Raw genomic sequence first — 21,875 nt, 5'->3', positions numbered from 1 at the left:
GAAATAGAGGCTTATCACAAATGGGAGGAGTGCTTGATCTTGACCTTAATTTATGGAGGCCAGTAGAGATCACTAATTCCCATTTATGAAGGACACTACTCGAAAAGCATTGGTATATAATTTCAGAATGTATACACATATAAACAATTTCTCTGTGCCCAATGATAGAATATGCATATTCATTTCACATGTGTGTTATGCATTCTTCTGAAGGGATGAGGTGCTGACTTGTAGATTAAAGGACATTTATGGATACAACGTGACGGAGACCCCATAAAAAGGAGTTTCCAAGGGCAGCACTATTGTCATCTTGAAAGGAGATAATTCTTCATCACAGGGGGCTGTCCTGTGTATTATAGGTTGTTTAACAGCATCTCTGACCCCTATCCACTAGATGCCTGCCATGCCCCCTCCAACTGTGACAATCAAAATAGTCTTTAGACATTGCCAAATGTCCTCTAGGGGTGCAAAAATGCTATAACTAAGAACCATTGCCCTAGATAAAACTGAAGGAGCAGACAGTGTCAAGTACTGGAGGTGACTAGGTTTCAAATCTGAGGTCAATACATTTGGCTCTGGGCTTTTTGGTCAGTTAAGGCAGAACATGGTCAGTTAAGGCAAAACACACTTTTCGTTTTAGGTCTAGTTTAACTTACCCGATAATGGAAAGCATATAATTTCATCCTCAGATAAAACTTTTTCATGCTTACTTAAAGGTAATTTAGTGTTATGATTATGACAGATGAGTACAGCGATTCTTAAAGACTGGATAAAAAGACAAAAAAGTCATCCTCAAAGCATTAGGACAGCTCTGGGGAGGATAATTGAAGCAGCATTAGCATCTCAGGATGACTAATGTGCACCTCTGGGGGCAGATGAATTCTGGAATCTTCTTTGTGGAAAATGACTGCTTGAAGGAAAGCTCCAACCTCCTGCCCAAAGACGCACAGGGCACAACTCTGAGTCCAAATTTGTATCTATTTGAGTAAGTTTCTATAACCTTCTGGGCTTGAGTTTCTCAGAGAGATTTTTCCTTCCTTTAAAGTTGTTAAAGTTACACAATGCTAAGCCTGGCATGCAATAGGTGCCTAATAAATGCTGCTTCCTTTCCCTTCTTTGAAATATCCCTGTAGGGTGTTTCCGAAACGTGGGGGTGAAGTGGCTATAGATGCCAAAAGGCAGAATGGAAATTTGCATATTGGTGAAATCCTTTAATACAATCTCTCCCTTGCGATTTCCATCCCGAATTAAGCATATCTCACTGCGTGCCAGCCTGGCTAACCATTCCATTGGCTGCTCTGTCTTAATTGCTCCAGTATCCCCTACCCCCACCCTATGATTCTGTTTTCTCTCCTCTTTCTTAGCATCTTGTTAGCACTTTTTTTTTTCCTGCAAGGATACAGTTGCCTGATTGCTTCAATAAACATTTCTATTGTCCCCTTCACTGTTCTGAGAAGAGAAGTTTGTTGCCGAGTTGTCAAAACTCCTTTCTATTCTCCCCCAAAGCACAGCAGCTCCGAGCCTTTCTCTTTCATGCCAAGCCAGGCAGCTTCCTCCCCAGGGAGGCTGCATGTCTCCTGAGAGAGGGACCCAGTCTGATGGCATGTGCTGCCTGCTGCTCTCTGCCTTCTGATTAGGCAGGACTTTCTCCTGCTGCTGCTGCTGCTGCCACTCCAGCTGCTGCTGTGGCTGCTGTTTCTGCACAGGCCCTGGGATGCTTTCAAGTAGCTCTGGACCATGCCAGTTCCTGCAGATAGCATAGGTATGCACATTGCTCTGAGCAGGCACTGTGCCAGCTCTGAGTGATCCAGCCAAACACAGCTAACAGACAGGAACAGCAAACAGCTTTTAACGGGGGCACCTGTGAGAGGCAACGATTTTTTCCCCCTTTTCTTTTCCTTTTTGCATACCTTCCAAGACTTGGATTAGAAAACCTGAACCAGCTGGCGAGAGCTCAGAATTTTTTCCTGCGACCTCAAGAGGGCAAGCAGCAGCTGTAACCTCACCTTTGCCTCCAGATGGCATTGTTGCCACATCATCGTTTCCTGGTAAGCCGGTCCTTATCCCATTGTTAAAGGTGTGCCCATCTGCAGGCTGGAGTTGCCAATTGAGTCCGAGCAGATGCATTGCTGCAGGAGAGACAAAGTGATGAAAATATGAATAGATAATTCAGCAATGCAAATGTCAAGGGGGAGGGCCAGGTGCCTTTTTCCAAGTGATTGCATTTTAAGAAAGCTGTGTCAAAAATGGCTTGCCCCAGGCCGCAGGGATTAGCTAAATACAGAAAGCAGAGATCTGAGTGGTTAGGTCTCCCCTTCTGGTGCTGCTGCTCACAGTCTCAGGGGGAGAGGATCCCTTACAGTGGGCGGAGGAGGGAGGAGAAAACACAGCCCAGATCTTCCAAACTGTGCCACCATGGAGGGGAAAATGGCCCTTTTGAATCACTGTAAAGAGTGCTGCTCTACCACATCCATCCTTTTCTACACTCTGGACACAGTTGCTTTTAGACAGTCTAGGGGCATTGACAAGGATTGTTTTCCCCAAACTATACACTCACAAGTAAATCAGCTTCAAAGGAGGCTACCCAAATAGTACCTGTTTGCTGGTACCTGTTTGCTGGTACCTGTTCTGAACTATCAGTGCAGCCAGCAGCATCTATAGTGGTACTGGCCCACCTCCCTAACTATTTCAAACTTTTAGAATATTTTTCCTTTCCACCCCTCTTCATGATAAGTGGATACCTTTCAGTGCATTGTAGAAAAAGCTTGGGGGGTTGATGGTGGAATGGGGTCCTTTTCTGAAAACATTGCTATTCCTTCTCTGTCGCTCTCACTTTAGCAGAGTATGGAATGAAACAGTTCTGAAATAACTGCCTGTTCTTTGCTAAGGAACTGAGCACGTCCACAGAAGTCTTGACTCCCATGGGCACCCCATGCCTCCAAACAAACTTCTGGTCTTCTTTGTCATCCTGCCTGTGTCAACTCCCCACCATGAATTTAGCAAACTTAACACAGCCCTATCCCTGATGCTTCTTAATGAGTTGTTTCTACTGAGTGGAATGAAAAGCAAACCCTAAACACCTGTATTCTTTCAAAGCCCTTATCTAAGAGATGCTTCATTTGAGACTAAGTAAGGAACTTATTCCCCTGCATGTCTCTCATCCAAACGATGTCTGGCATTTCCACTGGACACAGGTTGATGCTGTTGCTACATTCCTACCACCGCAGGAAAGAAAGGGCTGTTGACAGGGAGAGGTTTGGAGTCTGATGTGGGGATGGGAGAAACAATTAACTGCAGGAAACACAATTAACAATGCTTAGGAAATTGTTCACACAGCAATTAATTCTGCATGCCTATCACCACGTAAAGTCAGACTGCATTCTATTAAGGTTAAAAACCTATCTTCAAACAATACAGCTCACATTGATGGCCACAGATGAAGGTGGCAAGGTGTCCGTGTGTGTGTGTGTGTGTGTGTGTGTGTGTCTGCTTTTCACTTACACTCTTCTCCATCTTAGAACCATGTTTTCTTTCTATATTCCTCTAAAGTGAAAGGCCCACTGTTACAACTTCTTGAGATGATAAATAGTAATAAGAGTAAGTGACATTTACTGTACACTTTCTATCAAGGTAACACCTAATTTTCTCCTGCAGTTTGTCCGTTACATGTAGGTCACTTACTTGAAGAGACCAGATTCCATTGCCTCAAATAATGATATATTTTCACTGTACAGAGGTCAGGAAATGAGAACCAATCGTGGTGGCTTCAAGATAACGATAGCTTCTGATTTGTAATTACCAGGTGAAGGGAGCCAAGGAATTAGCTATTTTAAAATAATTTTTTTTAAAAATGATACTATTGGGTTATTGAAGCTCGCCTTGGGCCAGCTGCAGCTGCACTGGAGATGCGGTTGTTTCAAGGAGGGTCTTAAGACAGACATCGGCAGGTACTGCAGGTGCCGCTGGAACCCAGGCCTAACAAAGCTTTGATTTCACATCTACGGAAGGAGTGGTGGGTCCCATCAGGCAAAGATGACAACCTCCCCAACATCCCATCTCAAACTCTTGTCAAAACTGCTCTGCTCTTATGGCAATCAGTCTTGCCATTCTAAGGTGCAGAACATACTGCAACTGTCAACCTTGGGAGAAAAGCAAGCAAACAATCCCCTACTGTTACTGAACAGGAAGAGACATCCCTGCAACTGGGTTTCCTCCGTTTCCAAGGATGCCTTCCCTCTTGCCTCCTCTTCCTACCTTTTTCTTTGTTTTGGGTTCCATAGCATCTTTTTATTTTTATTTTCTATAAGTATCCTGAAAATAAGAAAACTACAGATGAGGTGGAAAGGGTGAGGGTCAGAGTACACCAGTAACTTCTCAGACAACTCCCAGGAGTGAGAAGAAAAATAAGAAAGTGAGGTAGAGGTGGAGAAGGGGAAAAGTCAAATCTGCTGAACATGAGACCTGTCCTTCCAGAAGAAGCAATGCAACAAAAATGAAACTCAAGTTTGGGCATATTTTCTGTTGTTGAATTGAACATTAAGTAAATAAGTGAGAATTATATCGGGTTATAACCACCTTCTCTTGTTTTTTGGGAGTGTCTGAAATAGGTTTTTGTTGGCACTTTTTTTTTTTTTTTTTATCAGCCATTCTTTCTCTCTCACTTGAGTAAGAAAACAAGATGCTCTCTCTGGCCGGTGAGGAGGGACTAAAGTGTCCTTAGGATAAAGACTCCAGGGAGCTGTGAAGTAAATGAGTTTCCTGACTAATGAGAGCCCTATTTCTTATTCTGCCACTGATTTGCTCTATGGCTTGGGCTGAGACATCAGTCTCTCAATCAATCTCTCCCTTTACCTTTTATAAAGGTTTCCCTGTACAGGTAGAATAATGGCTCCTTAAGGGCCAGAGAGAGGTTACACATCTGCAACCCCCAAAAGATCTGACAGTGTCTTGAATATAAATGGCACTCCATCAATATTTATTAGAATAGATAATGATACACGGGGGGCAGATTTGGGGGGTTGGATTGTAGGATGTTGCATGCTTATAAATTAAAAAATACATAATCAGAGGCATAGAAGATGGGACAAAACAGTGCTGGTAGCAATATGGACTAGTTTGCAAAGGGAAGGATATTTTAATTATCAGCATATCATCACCTGCTGCCAATCATTGAACCTTTTCTTTTAGTGCAGCGGTGTGATCTCCGCTCACTGCAAACTCTGCCTCCCGGGTTTACGCCATTCTTTTGCCTCACCCTCCTGACTATCTGGGACTACAGGCGCCCACCACCATGCTTGGCTAATTTTGTTTTTGTATTTTTAGTAGAGATGGGATTTCACCGTGTTAGCCAGGATAGTTTCGATCTCCTGACCTCGTGATCTGCCCACCTCAGCCTTCCAAAGTGCTGGGATTATAGGCATGAGGCACTGCGCCCCGCCATCATTGAACCTTTTCTATAGCCAGGTACCGTAGTAGACATTCTAAAGGCATTACCTTAAGACTCACGGGTAGGTACTATTATCATCCCCATTTCACAGATGAGGAAACTATTGACTGTGAAGTTTGAGAACAGGGGGATTTCAGAATCAGAAGGAAATTACTGTGGGAGGTGGCTATCTGCTTCATATTTCATAGTGATCTGGTTACAGATTCTATGAGTAATGGAGTCTCAGCAAACCTCATCGTTGTTTCAAAACTCATAATAATCTCATTGGAGTTGGTGAATGACCACACCCCTTCCTGAGAGGGGTTAGATTTCTTTATCCTGTTGAATTCAGCACATACTTTATCACACAGTCATTCTGAGTCTTCAATGAAGATGACGTGGGCTACAGCCATGGCTGACCAGTGATAGAATACAGCATGTGTGAAGACATGAACTGTTACTGTTATAAGCCACTGAGATTTTGGGATTGTTTGTTACAGCAGCCTGTCTGAGGCTAGCTTGACTGATACTTTCACCTATAAGGAAACTAGGAAATGGCATTTTTATACAGCAAATCTCTGTGCATTCCTTTAGGTTTTATTGGGTTAGGATCCTTTCTGAAACTCAGCCAGAGAGAATTAGCACATACTTTGGGCCACTATATTTGCTTCTATGAACAACAACAAAAAACAGCACTTTAAACATGATGTCATAATACCTCCAATTTTAATTTACTCTCAGAACCAGACTTAGAAAGCTGAGCTGGATGGGGTCACTCACACCTATAATCCCAGTGCTTTGGGAGATTGAGGCAAGAGGATTGCTTGAGGCCAGGTGTTCAAGACCAGCCTGTGTAACATAGGAAGACCTCATCTCTACCAAAAATTTAATTAATTAAAAAAAAAAGAAAACTGAGAAACCTCAGAGTAGCCAGAGTTATTGCTGCTTCATCTCAAGATTTCACATAAATGCTGGACTCCTCAAGAGATCCTGGATGCACTGGGGTGGTTCCCTCTCCCGCCCCACCTTGAATGCTCTAGCAGTTCATCCCAAAAGACCTGGTCCAGATCATCTGAGAGTCAAAAGTGAAATGAGTTTGGGAGGCCCTCTCCCTAACATTCCTCCCCCTCACTGACAGCCAATATGTACAATTCATCATGATCTGACAGGCTCCGCTTCAGAGAGACCCTCGGGCTCCATGGGTCACTAAGGATGGGACGGGGAAGGGCTCCGAGTGGAAACTCGTGGAATCCAGGTGGCAGCTGGGAAGCCAGCCACTTAAAACACAATAGGCAGCCAAACTCTGAGAGTATCCCTCCAGCTAATTGGAGAAAACTTGCGTGGCATTCTGAAAGGGAACCAAGACAGGATGGCTGGACCACACACAGATCCCCGATTGCAGTAAGGATAATAAACAGACCTACATGGAGTGAGGGTGTGATATTTTCTTATTGAAGTTGCTGTGTTTCTGTGTCAGGTGGGTTCCAAAGGCAATACTCCAAGGGAGCGATGCCTGAGAAAGGGAGCGGGGTTGGTTGTGAGTAACTGAGGATTCTCCAGCAACCACAGGACAGGGAGATTATAGGGCCAGAAAAGTGGCAGCTTGGAATGGGGGTTGTCTGAAATAGTAATTAGGGAATGTGTGGGCCCTGCTGGGTGCCACTTAGAACCTTCTGTGATCATTGGCTGGCAGAGGATCAACCTGACAAGAGAGTCAATCAATATGTCAGCAATACTTCCCAGAGAGCTGCTCAGCCCCTGCTTGTCAAAGAGGGCAAACATGGAGGCCACGGATGCTCTGTGTTTGTTGAGCAGGCCCCCAGGAGCAGGGGGTGTCTTTAAAGATCAGGCTTGTCGATACATAACCCGAGGAGGAGATTGGGCTTTCCCTTTGAAAATGGAAGACTTCACGCCAAGCAGAGCTTAGGGAGCAGGAGGAGAAAGCCATGCCTGCTGGGTCTTGGGGGTCAGCATGCCATCAGATTCACAAGGGCCTTAGAGATGATCGCAGAGCTCATTCAGAGACCAGGTAGGATGACAGAAAGGGTTAGGGCTGGGTCTCCCTGCCTCTGCACCAGCCAATTAAGTCAATAATGTCAGGGCTTCTGGGGGAAATATACCAATTCCAAAAGTGCCACTGCTGGGAGGAGAGAACCATAGTGGAATAATCAGGGCTAACATGCACAACTGCTTACCCTGAACTTGCACAGGCAACCTGCAAAGGCCCCTTTGCAATCAGCAGTGAAAATTAACACATGTGAATAAGTTTACTCAATGGTGATAGTTACAATTAACGTTCATTTTGACCATGTGCCAGGTATTGGGCTCATTATTTGCATGCAGCATGTATTCATAATTTACCAGTCAGCACATATTTACTAAACACCCACTGGGTGTCAGATGTGTCCTAGGCACCAGGAGTAAGGCAGTTTTAACAAGACAAAATCCTTGCTGTCAGGGAACCTACACTCTAGAGGCAGGTGTAGAAACTAAACACAGAAGTGAAAAGCCGGGTTTATGGTTCAAAGGCACTCGGGGGTGGGGGATGCATTGAAAATTTCTTCCTTTTTTCATTTAATGTAGTCTGGTCAAGGATGGCATTTGTGATAGGTAACATTTGAGCAAAGACATAAAGGAATCAAGAAAGCAGTTTATGCTGACGTCTGGGGAAGAGTATGCCGAAGGGGAGTGGAGTTAGTGGGAAGGAGGAGTGGCAGGCGAAGGGACAGGCAGGGTGAAGGAGTAGTTGCCTTTGGGGAGCTTTGCCTTTTGTTTGGAAGAGAAGGGATGACACTGGAGGATTTTGGAAAGGATGAACACTTACTTTTTCCCCTTCATTCTCACTGGATTAAGTTGTAATATAATCTGCATTTTATAGATAAAGAAATTGAAGCTTAGAGAGGGTAAGAGACTTGCCCAAGACAACTCAGCCAGTAAGTGGGAAATCTGGGATTTAGACCCAGACACATGTAACTTCAGAGTCAGAGTTCTGAATTCCCATACTGTCCTCCTAGACACTCCATTCAGAGTTCTCACTGGAGGACATCGGCCCTCTGAGGTTTCCAAGTGAACCACTACTTAGACAAGACCGAAGAGGACAGGCAGGCTATAGAATCACTTACTAAATATTGTCAAGGCCCACTCATGAATACACACTTCCCTTTGTAAGCAGCCATTAGTCTCTATGAATATGTCCTTGCTTGGCAACTAGTTTGCTATTTAACTTGAACCACCATTGTCAACGTAAAATAAATCTGCTCGGCAACTTCAATTGCCAGTCAGGCCAGTCAACAACACGTTTGGTGTTTTTTTCCCTTGTCAGTTTGCTTGTTATCCTTTGGGGATGCAGTTGAGTGCAGTGCTTCTTCCTCAAAGAGGAGGGGCCACTGCAATGTATTATTATTTTTAGGAATGCTGTCAGTGCCAAAATTACCTTCAGCCTGAAAGAAGTAATGCAAACAAAACCGTGTGGGATAACATTCTTGGAAATGCCTTAAGTCTTAAAAGGAGTTTAAAAATTTAAATCTTGAAGGGTTACCAAAAATCCTTTTCTAACCACCTTGGTGAAGTGATTTCTCTTATTTTTCCCAGACAGTGTTGAAATACACTGAGTGGAATGAATTTTCAAAGCACCGCATGGAAGTTACACCCACAAATCCCTTTAGCGGTAATGGGATTTGTGCACCTATCTCCTGAGAATGTTCTGAAAACTTAGTAGCCTCTGTCCAACTTCCAGCTTGCAGTTCCAAATGGTTGCAAGGCTTACGGCTCAGGAATTACAAAGAAGAAGAAAGATGAAAGGTAGATACAATCCCAGAATCGTGGCAGGATCATCAAAATGAGAGGGGGCATTGGAGAAACTCGCCTGCATTCACCTCTCTAGAGGAACTCAAATCTTCCAGCTACAGTCCCAAAACTGTCCTCAGCAGGGATTTTGTCTGTTGCCTTCCTACTTCCAGTCCCTCACAAAAGTAGCAAGACTTTCTGTCCCCTCCTTTGTGTCTGCCATGAGAACAAGGTGATAGTTGCGTGAGGCAGCTCTGGGACCAGGGAGCACTGTGTTCTTGAGACAAGAAGAATCCACAGGGAAAGACCAGAGCATTAATCTATTCTCACGACAGGCTCAGGATTGTACAGTGAGTGGGAGGTGGTACAAGATTAATCAATTGCTGTGTTTGCAGAAAACAAATGGGGCTCCTTGCAGCTTCAGGATGCGTGGGGCTCCCCAACCGGCAGCGTTCCTCCCCTTGTCTCCTGGAACCCGCTGCTGCAGGTGCACTGCAGGTGGGTGCTGTTGACACTGTGAGTGTGTGGCATCTGGTGTGCCGAGGTGACCTCTAACCACACCCCCTAGCTCTCAGCATCACTGGGCAGATCAATACACAAGACAGACACATGTGCTCACAGCCACTTTCTTTTCCTTGTGAGGGGTGGCCAGGAATGTACCTGACTGGCAATGCTAGTCAGGCATCCTATTGTCCAGCAAGTCAGCTCAGCCTCATGCAGATAAACACATGCCTGCAGCCATTAGCCGCACAGAGTGTCATTTCCCACCGCAGACCACCCCGTTCCTGCTGCAATTTTTTTCCTGGTTAAGAAATAAAAGCCTTTCTTTCTCCAAGAAATGACCCATGTGATCAAAATACCTTTAGAGAATGATAATATCGGTAGGTTTTATTTACCAAATAAATCACGGTCTGAGATTTTAAGAGCTTTTCTGATAACGAAACACATCCCTACAATCCACACACCTACACCTAAATGGATCTTTCTCCCCTCCGAGCTTGTCATTCACTGTTGACAACCCAAACAATATTTGTCTTTCTCCAAAGAACGGCAACCAGCAGCCCCATTAAAAAGGGGCAGATCCGCGAGACCACCGACTACAAAGGAAAGAAGAAGCAGGCTGCACGTGGCATGCGGCCACCGGCATCACAGGAAGCAGACATTATGAATGTTTTAGAGGATAAGATGTCATATTGATCGGTAGATGTGCAATGCGCGCTGGAACAAAGAGAAAGAACTCTCTTGTGAAAAATAGGCTTCTGCAAGGAGGAGTGGCAAGGGGGTCAGAGTGTGCCAATTAGGATACCCGAGATACTCCATTCCTAGGGCACGTTTCTCCCCTCAGTGGCAGCAAGCAAGGGCGGAGAGGGTTTGGATTCATTTCCCTTCCCAAGTCCCCAGCAGCCCTCAACAAACTGCTCCCAATGAGCCCTCTGATCTGAACTCTGGAGCCCACAGCCAGCCATCCTGAAACCGGAGGAAAAGGCCAGGTGGGGCCTTAGGAACCAGGTATAAAGGAGGAAGGATCTCCCAACCTGGATCTCTGGAATATGTACGCCAGGTTCATGTCAATCAGGGTTCACATTTCTGCACTACTATGCACAAGCGGATACCTTGGGCAAACAGATTTACCTCTCTGAGCTTCACTTTCTTTAGCTATAACAACTAACATTTTTGTGACGTACTGACTCAGTGTCAACCACTGTTCTAAGCCCTCGATATGCATCACCTCATTTGCTCTTTACAGTAAACCTAGAGGTAAGAACTATGATTCCCATTTTACAGAGGAAGGAGTGGAGGCATAAAGGTGTTGACAGGGCTGGTAGGTGGGGCAGCTGGTTTTAGAGCCAAGCGTGTGCTCTTAGCCATGTTTTCTTGCTCACACTGACCTTGTAGGGTGGAGAAGGTGCAAAAGTGGTGAGGATCTGGGGGTAACCGGCACACAGGACGCACTCAAGAAACATTTCACCTCCTGCTGGGTCTTGGGTTGTTTTGTAACAATGGCGATCATGGCTAACTCTTACTGAGCCCTTAGCATATGCCAGGCTCTGTGATAAGCAATTGTTACCAATTTTATGAGATATATATTGCTTTCCCATTTTGCAGATGAAGAAATTGAGGCTCAGAGTGCTGAAGTAACACGCAGCTGGTAAGTGTTAGAGGTGGGATTTGAACTTGAGCTGTGTGACACCTGAAGCTCTTGAGTACCACTCCATCCGCTGACAACCAACAGCTCAACACCAAGCATTAGTGAAGACTGGGGTTCTATTCACCTAGGTATTCTTCTCTCATTTGCTTGAACCCCCTCCTTCAGAGAAACCTTTGTGGTTTCCTTTTCTGTGTCACATTACAATGGCAGAGGCACTGTTAAGATGGGCCTCAAAGGCCATCTGGTCCAGACTTTTGCTGTGTAGATAGATGGTGACCCTGAGCCCTATTTAAGTGAAACGACTTGCCTAGGGTCATGACAGCTAATGGCTGACTGAGCCAGGATGTGAACCTTGATCTTTTGACTCTCTGGTGCTCTCTCTACTGTTGTCTTCCATCTCCTTAAAGAAAGACAGAGAATTCTGGTGTCTATGTGCAATGCAATGCCTTATTAAAGACAGAATGAGGTGGACTTCAGAGAAGCCTCCTCCTCTTACTCACTTAATATTTTTATTACTACTCTTTGCAAGGTAGGGCATGAACAAAATAACCTGTTAACAAAATGGGCCGAAAAAAAGACCGTTATGGTCCTTTCTGATCCTAAATTCATTAAATTGAGTTTCTATGACAAATATCTTCTACTGCAGAAGTTTATTCACAGCTAGAATCTAAAATCACCATTTTTCTATTTCTACCTGGTCTGACGCCATTGTGGTCGATATAGACATGTTCCCTCCTGCATGCGAACTTGGTACTTTTTCAGGAGTGAGAAATGAGTTGAAGAAGTAAGGATGTTGAGCAAATCCTGTGTGTAATTCTCATTCCAATTTGGTCATTTGTTCAGCAAAGCCAAATTAGGCACATGGGGAGGCTGCCAGAGTCCTTTTCAATTTTTAATTTCTGACATGGTTAGCTCAAGATTTTTTCAAACTGAGAAATAAAAAAAAAGTCCTGTATTAGCAAATTGGATTTGATCTTTCTTGCAAATGGTTTTCAGTTAAGTGGATTTCACATAGCTAACCTGAAACATTTAAAACTTGATTCTGATGGAAAGAAACATCACGTTAAAAAAATTAGTTCTATCTCCCAGTGCCTGATTAGGTAGTAGGGAATGAAAACCTGGGCAAGGGGTAGTCCTCCTCAGCCTCTGATATGCTTAATGTCAGTATGGTCAACTTCTTATGAGGAAAGAGCTAATCTGGGGTGGGGTGGGGGAGGATAATTTCTTTTTGGAATGTAAGCTACTTGCATCTATAAAAAAGAACTACATTTTCATCTGCAATTAGATAAATGATACAATAGACTTATTTTGAATTTGTGACAATTTACTTTATATATATATATTTTTTGTTTGTTTGTTTGTTTGTTTGTTTGACGGAGTTTCACCCTTGTTGCTCAGGCTGGAGTGCAATGGTGCGATCTCGGCTCATTGCAACCTCCGCCCCCTGTGTTCAAGTGATTATCTAGCCTCAGCCTCCCGAGTAGCTGGGCTTACAGGCACCCACCACCATGCCCAGCTAATTTTTGTATTTTTAGTAGAGATGGGGTTTCACCATGTTGGCCAGGCTGGTCTCAAACTCCTGACCTCAAGTGATCCGCCTGCCTCGGCCTCCCAAAGTGCTGGGATTACAGGCGTGAGCCACCACGCCCATCCCAAGAGAGCTAATTTTAAGGGTTTTATGTGACACTCAAGTCACACACATTTCTTTGGTGCTAAAGGCACACGATTCTGTCAATCGGCAGCAGCACTGCAGACTGTTGTGGCATTTCTGGCTTATACAAGGCATTGCAATGACAGCAGAGTGACATTCGACATGGTCATGATGTGTCCCCCTCCTCCTTATGGCTTATGCTCCCATGCCGGATCCTAACTCTATGGAAGTCCCCAAGCCAGCCCTAACCTAATACACCTCCCAGGTAGGGGCTGGTGTCTCCCTTAACACTGGCCTGGGAGAGCTCTCCCTGACCTGCATGCTCAGAGCTAAAGAAAGATACGCACGTTTCAAAAGTTCCCCAATTTGTTTTCATTGCTTAGCTCTTCTAGGTGAAACTTTCTCAATGCATCTCCTACTGGTCTTATTTGATTCATTTAAGCTTTACAAGACACTCACGAGGCAGTTACTTTTTTATCCCAATTTTAAAGACGAAGAGACCAAGGCTTGTTGCAGTTCTACAACATACCCAAGGTCTAGGGTTGCCAGGTTTTAATTTGTAAGTTTGCTAAATCTGGCAACTCTAGCAAGATCCTGTAGTTAGGACGAAACCTCAGAGGCACTTCTCTTCTTCTGCAGCCCCAGAAACAGCCTTTGAATCAGTGCCCTCAGATCCTTTAAGCTTTGCTCTAGATCCGTCAGAAAGAATTGTCCAAGGTAACTGAAGTTGGGTCTCTTCTGAAATGTCCACATCTTCTGGAGTTCTCTACTGTGAATGTCATTTGCATTCTGCTCTAATCAGCATTGCCCGATAGAAATAAAACACAAGCCACTTATGACTTTTTTTTTTTTTTTTTTTTTTTTGAGACAGGGTCTCCCTCTGTCGCCCAGGCTGTATTGCAGCAGCTCTATCTCAGTTCACTGCAACCTCTGCCTCCCAGGTTCAAGGGATTCTCATGCCTCAGCCTCCCGAGTAGCTGGGATTACAGGCATGCATGCCTAGCCAATTTTTGTATTTGTAGTAGAGACAGGGTTTCGCCATGTTGGCCAGGCTGGTCTCAAACTCCTGACCTCAGGTGATCTGCTTGGCTCCCAAAGTACTGGGATTACAGGTGTGAGCCACTGCACCTGGCCCACTTATGAAATGTAAAATTTTCTATTAACCACATTTAATGAGTAAAAAAATTGTAATACTATGCTTTTTACTCAATATATCCAAAATATTATCAACATAAAATCAACATAAAAATCTTTAATGAGACAGTAAAAAGATTTTTTTTTGCACGAAGTCTTCAAAATCCGGTTTATATTTTATAGTTAACAGCACATCTCAATTCAGATGCTAAATTTTCAAGTTAAAGTGAAACATCGTCTTGTAAAAACAATAAAAATGTGCTGAATGAAAGTATTTTATATCATTTCAGTTTTTCAATGTAAATTAATTCAGTTCTTCAATTATACTGAACACATTTCACAGAGGAGGTCCTAGACCACTGTGGCTGACAGGATTTTTCTAAGCTGATCTCCTCCTGCATGCTCTCTGGACATTTTATCATTTTATTTATTTATTTATTTATTTATTTATTTATTTATTTATTTTCTTTGAGATAGGGTCTCCCTCTGTCACCCAGGTTGGAGTGCAGTGGTGCAGTCATAACTCACTGCAGCTGTCTGTCTCCTTGGCTCAAGTGATCCTCTCACCTTAGCCTCCCAAGTAGCTGGGACTACAGGCGTGCATCAACCATTCCTGGTCAGTTAAAGTTATTATTTTTTATTATTTTTATTTTTAATTTTTTAGTAGAGATGGGGCGGGAGTCTCACTATGTTGCCTAGGCTAGTCTTGAACTCCTGAGCTCAAGTGATCCTTCCATCATAGCCTTGAAAAGTCCTGGGATTACAAGTATGAGCCACCACACTTGGCCTTCCCTTGATATTTTATAACCACACCACTTACAGAGTTTATGGCTTTACATTGGTAATTACTTATTTATTGATCATCCTATTCCCCCTCCAATTTTTTTTTTTTTTTTTAGACGGAGTCTTACTCTTTCACCCAGGCTGGAGTGGAGTGGCGCCATCTTGGCTCACTGCACCCTCCCAAGTTCAAGCAATTCATTCTCCTGCCTCAGCCTCCCAAGTAGCTGGGATTACAGGCACGTGCCACAACTCTTGATTAATTTGTGTGTGTGTGTGTATATATATATATATATATATATATTTGAGACGGAGTCTCGTTCTGTCGCTCAGGCTGGAGTGCAGTGGGGCGATCTTGGCTCACTGTAAGCTCCACCTCCCAGGTTCACGCCATTCTCCTGCCTCGGCCTCCAGAGTAGCTGGGACTACAGGTGCCCGCCACCATGCCCGGCTAATTTTTGTATTTTTAGTAGAGACGGGGTTTCACCATGTTGGCCAGGCTGGTCTCGAACTCCTGACCTCAAGTGATCTGCCCACTTCAGCCTCCCAAAGTGCTGGGATTACAGGCGTGATTACAGTTACCATGTCTGGCCTCCCCCTCCAAATTTTGAGCCATGAACACATTGAGAGGTAAGAGTAGGTCTTCCTTCCCCTCGTTCAAATTTGTCCCCACAGCTAGCATAAGCTTTAGAACACAGTAGTGTTTAAGAAATATTTATCTGAATGAAAGAATGGCTTGAAAACTTCTGTCTAAAAAACTACAATTAACTGAGGTCTGGGAGTGTGCCAGGCTAATAATAATGATAATAGTCATAAACGGTGTCTACTGAATTCTTATTACCTGCTTTTAAGACATTTCTCACTGATCATTAAAAAAAAAATCACCTTTGAGGTAGCAAGTATCCTCACTTTACACATAAGAAAACTGAGACTTAGAGAGATTAAATAACCTGCCCACTGCCACCTATCTACTAACAGCCAGCGCCAGGAATACATAGATGTATCCTAACCACATTTCTAGTGCTTCCCTAACCATAGTCATCATTTACTGTGTTCATGGTTTTCATGAAATCTAAGCTCTACTTAGATTGCTATTTCTTAACTACATTTTAAAATCAATCTCCTTTTTAGCACTTGTGTTTGCTTTTGTTTGACTTGTGGACAAAGACTTATAGTAGACAGGTACGAAAAAATAAATCCTCTTTTGCAACCCATGAGCTGTTATATATGCAAGAAGGAATATTATGAAAAAAGAAAGAAAAAATAGCAATCTATTTTTTAAAAACTTTAATCAGTTTAGCCTCATCCCAAAGTAATATCTGTGAAATAAAAAACTTAATGTGTGAAGATTTTTGTGATACACTGAAATAAACATAACTATTGTAATACAGAAGTGTGTCCACATGCTACACATAGCCATATGGTGATATGACTACCATACCTGGGTAAATATTACTCTCTGCTCAGTTACACCTAACCTCTAATATTGGTCTTTCTGTTCCTAAAGATCCACCATTATTTCTGCATTTTCCCCTTCCTCTCACACGGTGGTCTAGGAAGGAAAAACACCAGCGGCTGAGGAAAGGCTGGAAGGGAGGCTCTCCCTTGCCTGCCTTTTCTCATTATTTCTAGCTGTAAAAAAAGCAAGACACGAGCAAACCATAAGACCTAACTCCCCACTGCCTCTGCCTTGAGGGTTTTTCTTTGCTTCTTTAGAAGCCAGAGGACAAAAACTGCTTCAGGGTGGCTGGACCTGTGGGATCAGTCCTTCTCGCTTTGAGGTTTCCTGCCTTATTCCAGGGCAATACTAACAGAGTCTCAAAGCTGTTCAAATCTAAGAGTCCTAACCTCCTCCCCTGCCCTACCTGCCTTTCTCCCAGCCCTGGAGGGTCCTCATAACCCAGACTACTCCAGATGTTTCCTAGGCATCCCAGTTTCTACTTCGTTCAATAAATTCACCAGCAACTATTGAGCCCCTACTATACCCCAGATATGGCAAACTCTCAAGGCAATTTTCAATAAGAATCATAGCTAATATGAATATAGTGCTTACTGTTTGCCATGCACTGTTATAATAAGCACTTTAAATATTTAGACATGAAATTGCCCTTTTTGGAGATTAAATATGGTAGAATATCATCACCAGTTTCACATGGTTCAGCTTAATGTATTAGTCACTTAATATACTAGTTCTAGAGGTAGATACTTTTATCCTATTCATTTGATAGCTGAAGAAACTATGGGAGAGAGAGATTAAGTATCTTGTCCAAGATTAGTCTGCCAGTAGTGGCAGAGCTGGGCTTTGAACTTGGGGACTCTGTCTCAGAACACTTGATTACAATGCTTTCTGTCTCTTATAGTGAAAGTGGCAGAAAAAAGAAAGCCTACTTCTCTCCAAAGCCAGATTCTACATTTCAGGTGCATTGTGGGTAAACTAGGCTTTTGTAGGAACAATAGAATATGGTGATTAGAGTAGCTTTGGAAGCAGCAGACCTGGCTTCAGGTCCAGGTCCCAGCCCTGGATTTTAGTAGCTGTGAGGCTCTTGGAAAGCTTTTTTCTTTCTTTCCCTCCCTCCCTCACTCCTTCCTTCCCTTCCTCTCTCCCTCCCTTTCTCCTTCCCTTCCTCCCTCCCTCCCTCCCTCCTTCCCTCCTTCCCTCCCTCCTTCCCTTCCTCCTTTCCTACCTTCCTCCCTCCCTTCCTTCCTCCTTCCCTCCTTCCCTCTCTCCTTCCCTTCCTCCTTTCCTCCCTTCCTCCCTCCCTCCCTTGCTCCCTTCCTCCCTCTCTCCCTCTTTCTTTTCCTTCAGTTTTCCCTCCCTCTCTCCCTCTGTCTTTCTTTCTTTCCTCCCAGACCCTCATTTTCCTCATCTGCAAAATGGGAATCATAAAACTTCCTACCTCCCAGGGGGGGTTGCCACATTCAATGAAATAAAGTATGCCAAACGTTTATCTCAGTGCTTGACACACAGTTAAGAACCCGACAAAGAGCAATTATTGCGTGAACTGTCCAGAAGGAATATGGTCTGTCTGGAGAAAACTCTCTGAAATTCCAAATGGCTAGGTTACAAGCAAATAGCCCATCCTAAATTTGAGATAGCTTGCCTTTTGAATTAAAATAACAGAAATTAGGAAATATAGGAAAAAACTCAGTGGTCACCTTCTCCAGACTCATTTTACAAAAGAGGTTATGGAGACCTGGAAAGATTAATACCTTGGCAGAGAGGACATTCATCTCTATGAAAAGCACAGATCCCCGATCCCATTCACTTCCACCTCACTGCACTGACTCTTGAAGCTGCACTTTTGCGGTGAAGCTTGACAGAGGAACCTCAGATCAGCTGACCTGGTACACATATCTCATGCATATGTGAAATCAGTGGTGACACTAAGCAGTGGTCTGGGGGTGCAGTTGGGGTGGAAAAGGAAGGTGAGTAGGAAAATTCTAAATGATTTCCATCAACCTTCTCTGATGTTACCACAAATAGAGTCTCAGTAAAAACAGTGTCTTTCCTATGCAAGTGGAGCTTTAAGACGAGCCCCCAACCTCCCATTTTCCACCCAGACTGGCACCTTTAATCCCCTCCTGTATGTATTCTGGAGATGCCACTGCATAAAAATCACATTAGATGGCAATAGTATTTTCTTCTTTTAATCTGATATCTGAAAATTCAGGGTATTTACACGGTTAGCCTTGATGCTGCAACAGGGTAAAGCCTTGTGTAGCTTCGTAGAGCTCCGTTAACAAGCATTTCCTGACCTTCAACCCTGTGCCTGGTGTTGTGCTAGGCTCTGGGGATACAATGATTCTGAAGACGCCACTCCCACCCTCAAAAAGCTCACTGTCTAGGCTAATGGTTTTGGGCTGTAGTTCCCAGACCAGCAGAATCAGCGTCCCCTGAGAATTTATTAGAAATGGAAATTATTGGGCCCTACTCCAGACCTACAAATCAGAAACTCAGGGGTGGGGTCCAGGTATCTGTGTGTTAATGAGCCTTCCAGGTGATTCGGATGAATGCTCAAGTTTGAGAACCACAGGTATTGCACAAGGCTTGGCTGACGGCAATTAATGAAAGAGAACATGAAGGGAAGGAACAAGCTCCTCTTGTCTGTTTCTACGAAGGTGGAGGAGGTGAGAGAGCCCAGACATCTCCCTCCAGGTCTAGGCACTAAGTCTCTGCCCATACAGGTAGTGTGTCAGAAGCAGCTGGGAAGATGCAATATGGAAAAGAGATATTCAAGCCAGGGTGGAAATACGAAGAAAAAAAAAAAAAAGAAAAGAAAAAAAAGAGCCAGAACCAGACTTGGGCCAAAGTAACATGGTAAAACAGGGACATTCTTTCTCAGCATGCCTCCTCTCCATCCAGTACCTGCTCTGTGTCCATTCTGCCTGCTCCAGGTGACCTATGATCAGAGAGACTCAGCGCCCCCCCTCCAAACTCAGCAGTGCCTCTTGTATGAATGCTTTCCCATCACATCAGAGGTTTCCAGGACTCCCATCCAACTCTGTCAGAACTCTGCTTTCCAAACTATCAGCCACATCAATGGAACTTTAAAAAATCTGTTGGATCTTGATATTAATCATTAATTCATCCACATCCTCCCCACAACATCACACATTCTATCATTAATGGATGTGCAATTATAGGGAAGACTAATGATTTAAGCCAAAGATATAAACTCTAAAGGTGGAAATTTTAGGCATGGTGCCAGTTAAGGATGAGAGATATTTTCAGACAGAAGATATTTTAGACAGTGGCTCAAAGTGGCATGACAGGAAGGCTCCCTTCTCTATGTTCTGGTGAGTCCTGACTGTGGAGGTACTGACCTGAGGCAGGTGCACCGTTTGGCAGAGCAATTGCCACCCCTTCCCCACTATCAGGCACAGGGCTGCCCAAAGCCAGAGGATCCACCAAGGATATATTGTGGCTGGGGCATCTGATTGTAAACATCTGTCTATAAGCATTCCTAGGGTGAATTCCTCTTTCTTTAGTCCATAATGCCAAACTTGGGAGTTTGGGCTGGGTAGCTATGTACTAGCATAGGATCCTCAGGGTTCAGCTTGATCTACCCTAAGCAGGAAAGAGGAATTTTTTTTTGAAGGCTATGAAGGCAGGTTGTGAAAGTGAAAGAGTAGCTGACCAATGGTTTTTGCTATGGCTTGAATGTCTATCCCTCCCCAAAATTCGTATGTTGAGATCCTAACCAAGGTGATGGTATTAGGCGGTAAAACCCTTGGGAAGTGATTAGGTTATGAGTGGGGTTGGTGTCCCTATAAAAGAGCTAGCTAGTCTCTTCCACCATGTGAGGACATAGCTAGAAGGTGCCATCTAGGAACCAGAAAGTGTGCCCTCACTGAGTCTGCAGGTGCATTGATCTTGGACTTCCCAGCCTCCAGAACCAAGAAATAAGTTTCTGTTCTTTAAAAGCTAGTCAGCCTCTGGCGTTTTGTTATAGCAGCCTGACCAAATTAAGAGAGTGTTTATCCCTGAGGCGAGGACCATGGGCACAGAGAGTAATATTCCGATGCCCTTGGGATACCAGGAGAAAAGAGAGCTCCACTTTCCGAGTTTCACTTTTAGGGACCCTAGTTAAGGACTCTGGCTCAGCTGAGGTCACAAGCGCCCCCCCCCCCTTTTTTTTTTTTTGACAGTTGCTATAGTGAGGAAAGTAAGATAATAATATCAACCCTGCTCGATTTAGGGACCCAAAAAGGGTGTTGGATACAGACACATCCACCAAGTAAACTTGCCAAACTTAGCAAATAAAAACTCAGGAAGCTGGTTACATTTGAATTTCCCACGTGATATTTTGGACATACTTATATTAAAAGCATTTTCATTATTATTCTGAAACTCAAATTTAACTGGGCATCCTACATTTGGCAACCTGTCACCAAGGGAACTGGTGTGATTCAGGCAGACTCCTCTTCATTTGGTGTCCACCACACCTTGTTTAAAGCTTGAAGAAGTAGAGTTCTTTGGGGAGAAAGGCACTGCCCATGCCTAGAATCGCCCCTGAGCACCTTCTCTGTGTCACGCTGGGATGGGTCTCTGCCTAGAAGAGAATCCATATCAAGCCTCTACACTTTCCACAAAGTGTCAAAACTGCCTGGCTGTCTCCGTGTGTAAAGCATATGGACTCCTCTTTTTATCAACCACAGTGATTCCTGGGTGGGACCTGAGGATTTATCAGGAACTTCAGCTAGGATCAAATTGTGATTGCACTCTTGCCAAAGCTCCTTAGAGACATTTGATATCGAGAGAGGCTGCAGAGGCTGACTGGCTGGTCCAACCCTGTCTCTCAGGCTGAGTGCTAGTGCCCTCCGTAGAAGGCATACCATAGCCTCCTTCTAAGGTCTGCTCCTCTCTAGAATGGGCAGAAAACTTGGAACCCAAAGATCTCTGTAAACTCCATTTGTGCCAGTGGTGTTGATTCTCGTAAATGCTCACTAAACTTGCTCTGCAGTTAGGGCACAGCCATTTTTTTCTCTTCTTTCTGGAAGGAAGTTTATTACACAAAGCAATAGGTGGATGTCTTCTTACTACCACATAAATCTGCCATAGTACCTATGTGCTACACTTCTTAGACAGGAAGGACAAACAGTTGCTACTGGAACATTCCACACAGAGGAAAACAATAAAGCTAAAAACAAAAGCAAAACAGTAAACAAAACATATATAGAGGTGTATTCTCTGTTAGAACCTTTAACGCAAGATAAGGCCACGCAAAGCTGAGGTTCCATTATATTTCCGAAAGTAGAGGAACCAGACAGTTCAACTTGACTTTTCTTTAGACAACGCCTTTCATTCTGGCCACGAGGAGCGATGTTTTCAGCATCAAGCATTCAAAAAAGAACCCTGAGCACTCACGTGGCCCAGAACATGGCACCAGAAAGCTAGAGGCAAAAACACGGAGCTCAAATTTGGGACACACAAAAGGCAGTCCAGGGCT

The 21,875-nt window shown here is 43.9% G+C and overlaps 1 protein-coding gene and 1 pseudogene across 6 annotated transcripts in view; one reads left to right on the top strand and one right to left on the bottom strand.

The window, feature by feature from the left end:
* TENM2 (teneurin transmembrane protein 2) overlaps nucleotides 1-21,875 on the bottom strand; it is a 1,386,931-nt gene that overhangs the window by 212,501 nt on the left and 1,152,555 nt on the right. For all 6 annotated transcript variants that reach the window (XM_032158572.2, XM_032158571.2, XM_058440114.1 and 3 more), the window contains one exon: nucleotides 2,007-2,129. In XM_032158572.2, the coding sequence (XP_032014463.1) occupies nucleotides 2,007-2,129 (123 nt within the window). The remainder of the gene's footprint in view (nucleotides 1-2,006; nucleotides 2,130-21,875) is intronic.
* Nucleotides 16,055-16,169, top strand: LOC116472090 (small nucleolar RNA SNORA40; annotated as a pseudogene).

The sequence above is a fragment of the Hylobates moloch genome, unplaced genomic scaffold, assembly GCF_009828535.3.
Source record: "Hylobates moloch isolate HMO894 unplaced genomic scaffold, HMol_V3 SCAFFOLD_6, whole genome shotgun sequence".
Lineage (NCBI taxonomy): Eukaryota > Metazoa > Chordata > Mammalia > Primates > Hylobatidae > Hylobates > Hylobates moloch.
The sequence above is the reverse complement of the archived record's forward strand: the minus strand, read 5'-3'. Positions and strand labels throughout refer to the sequence as shown.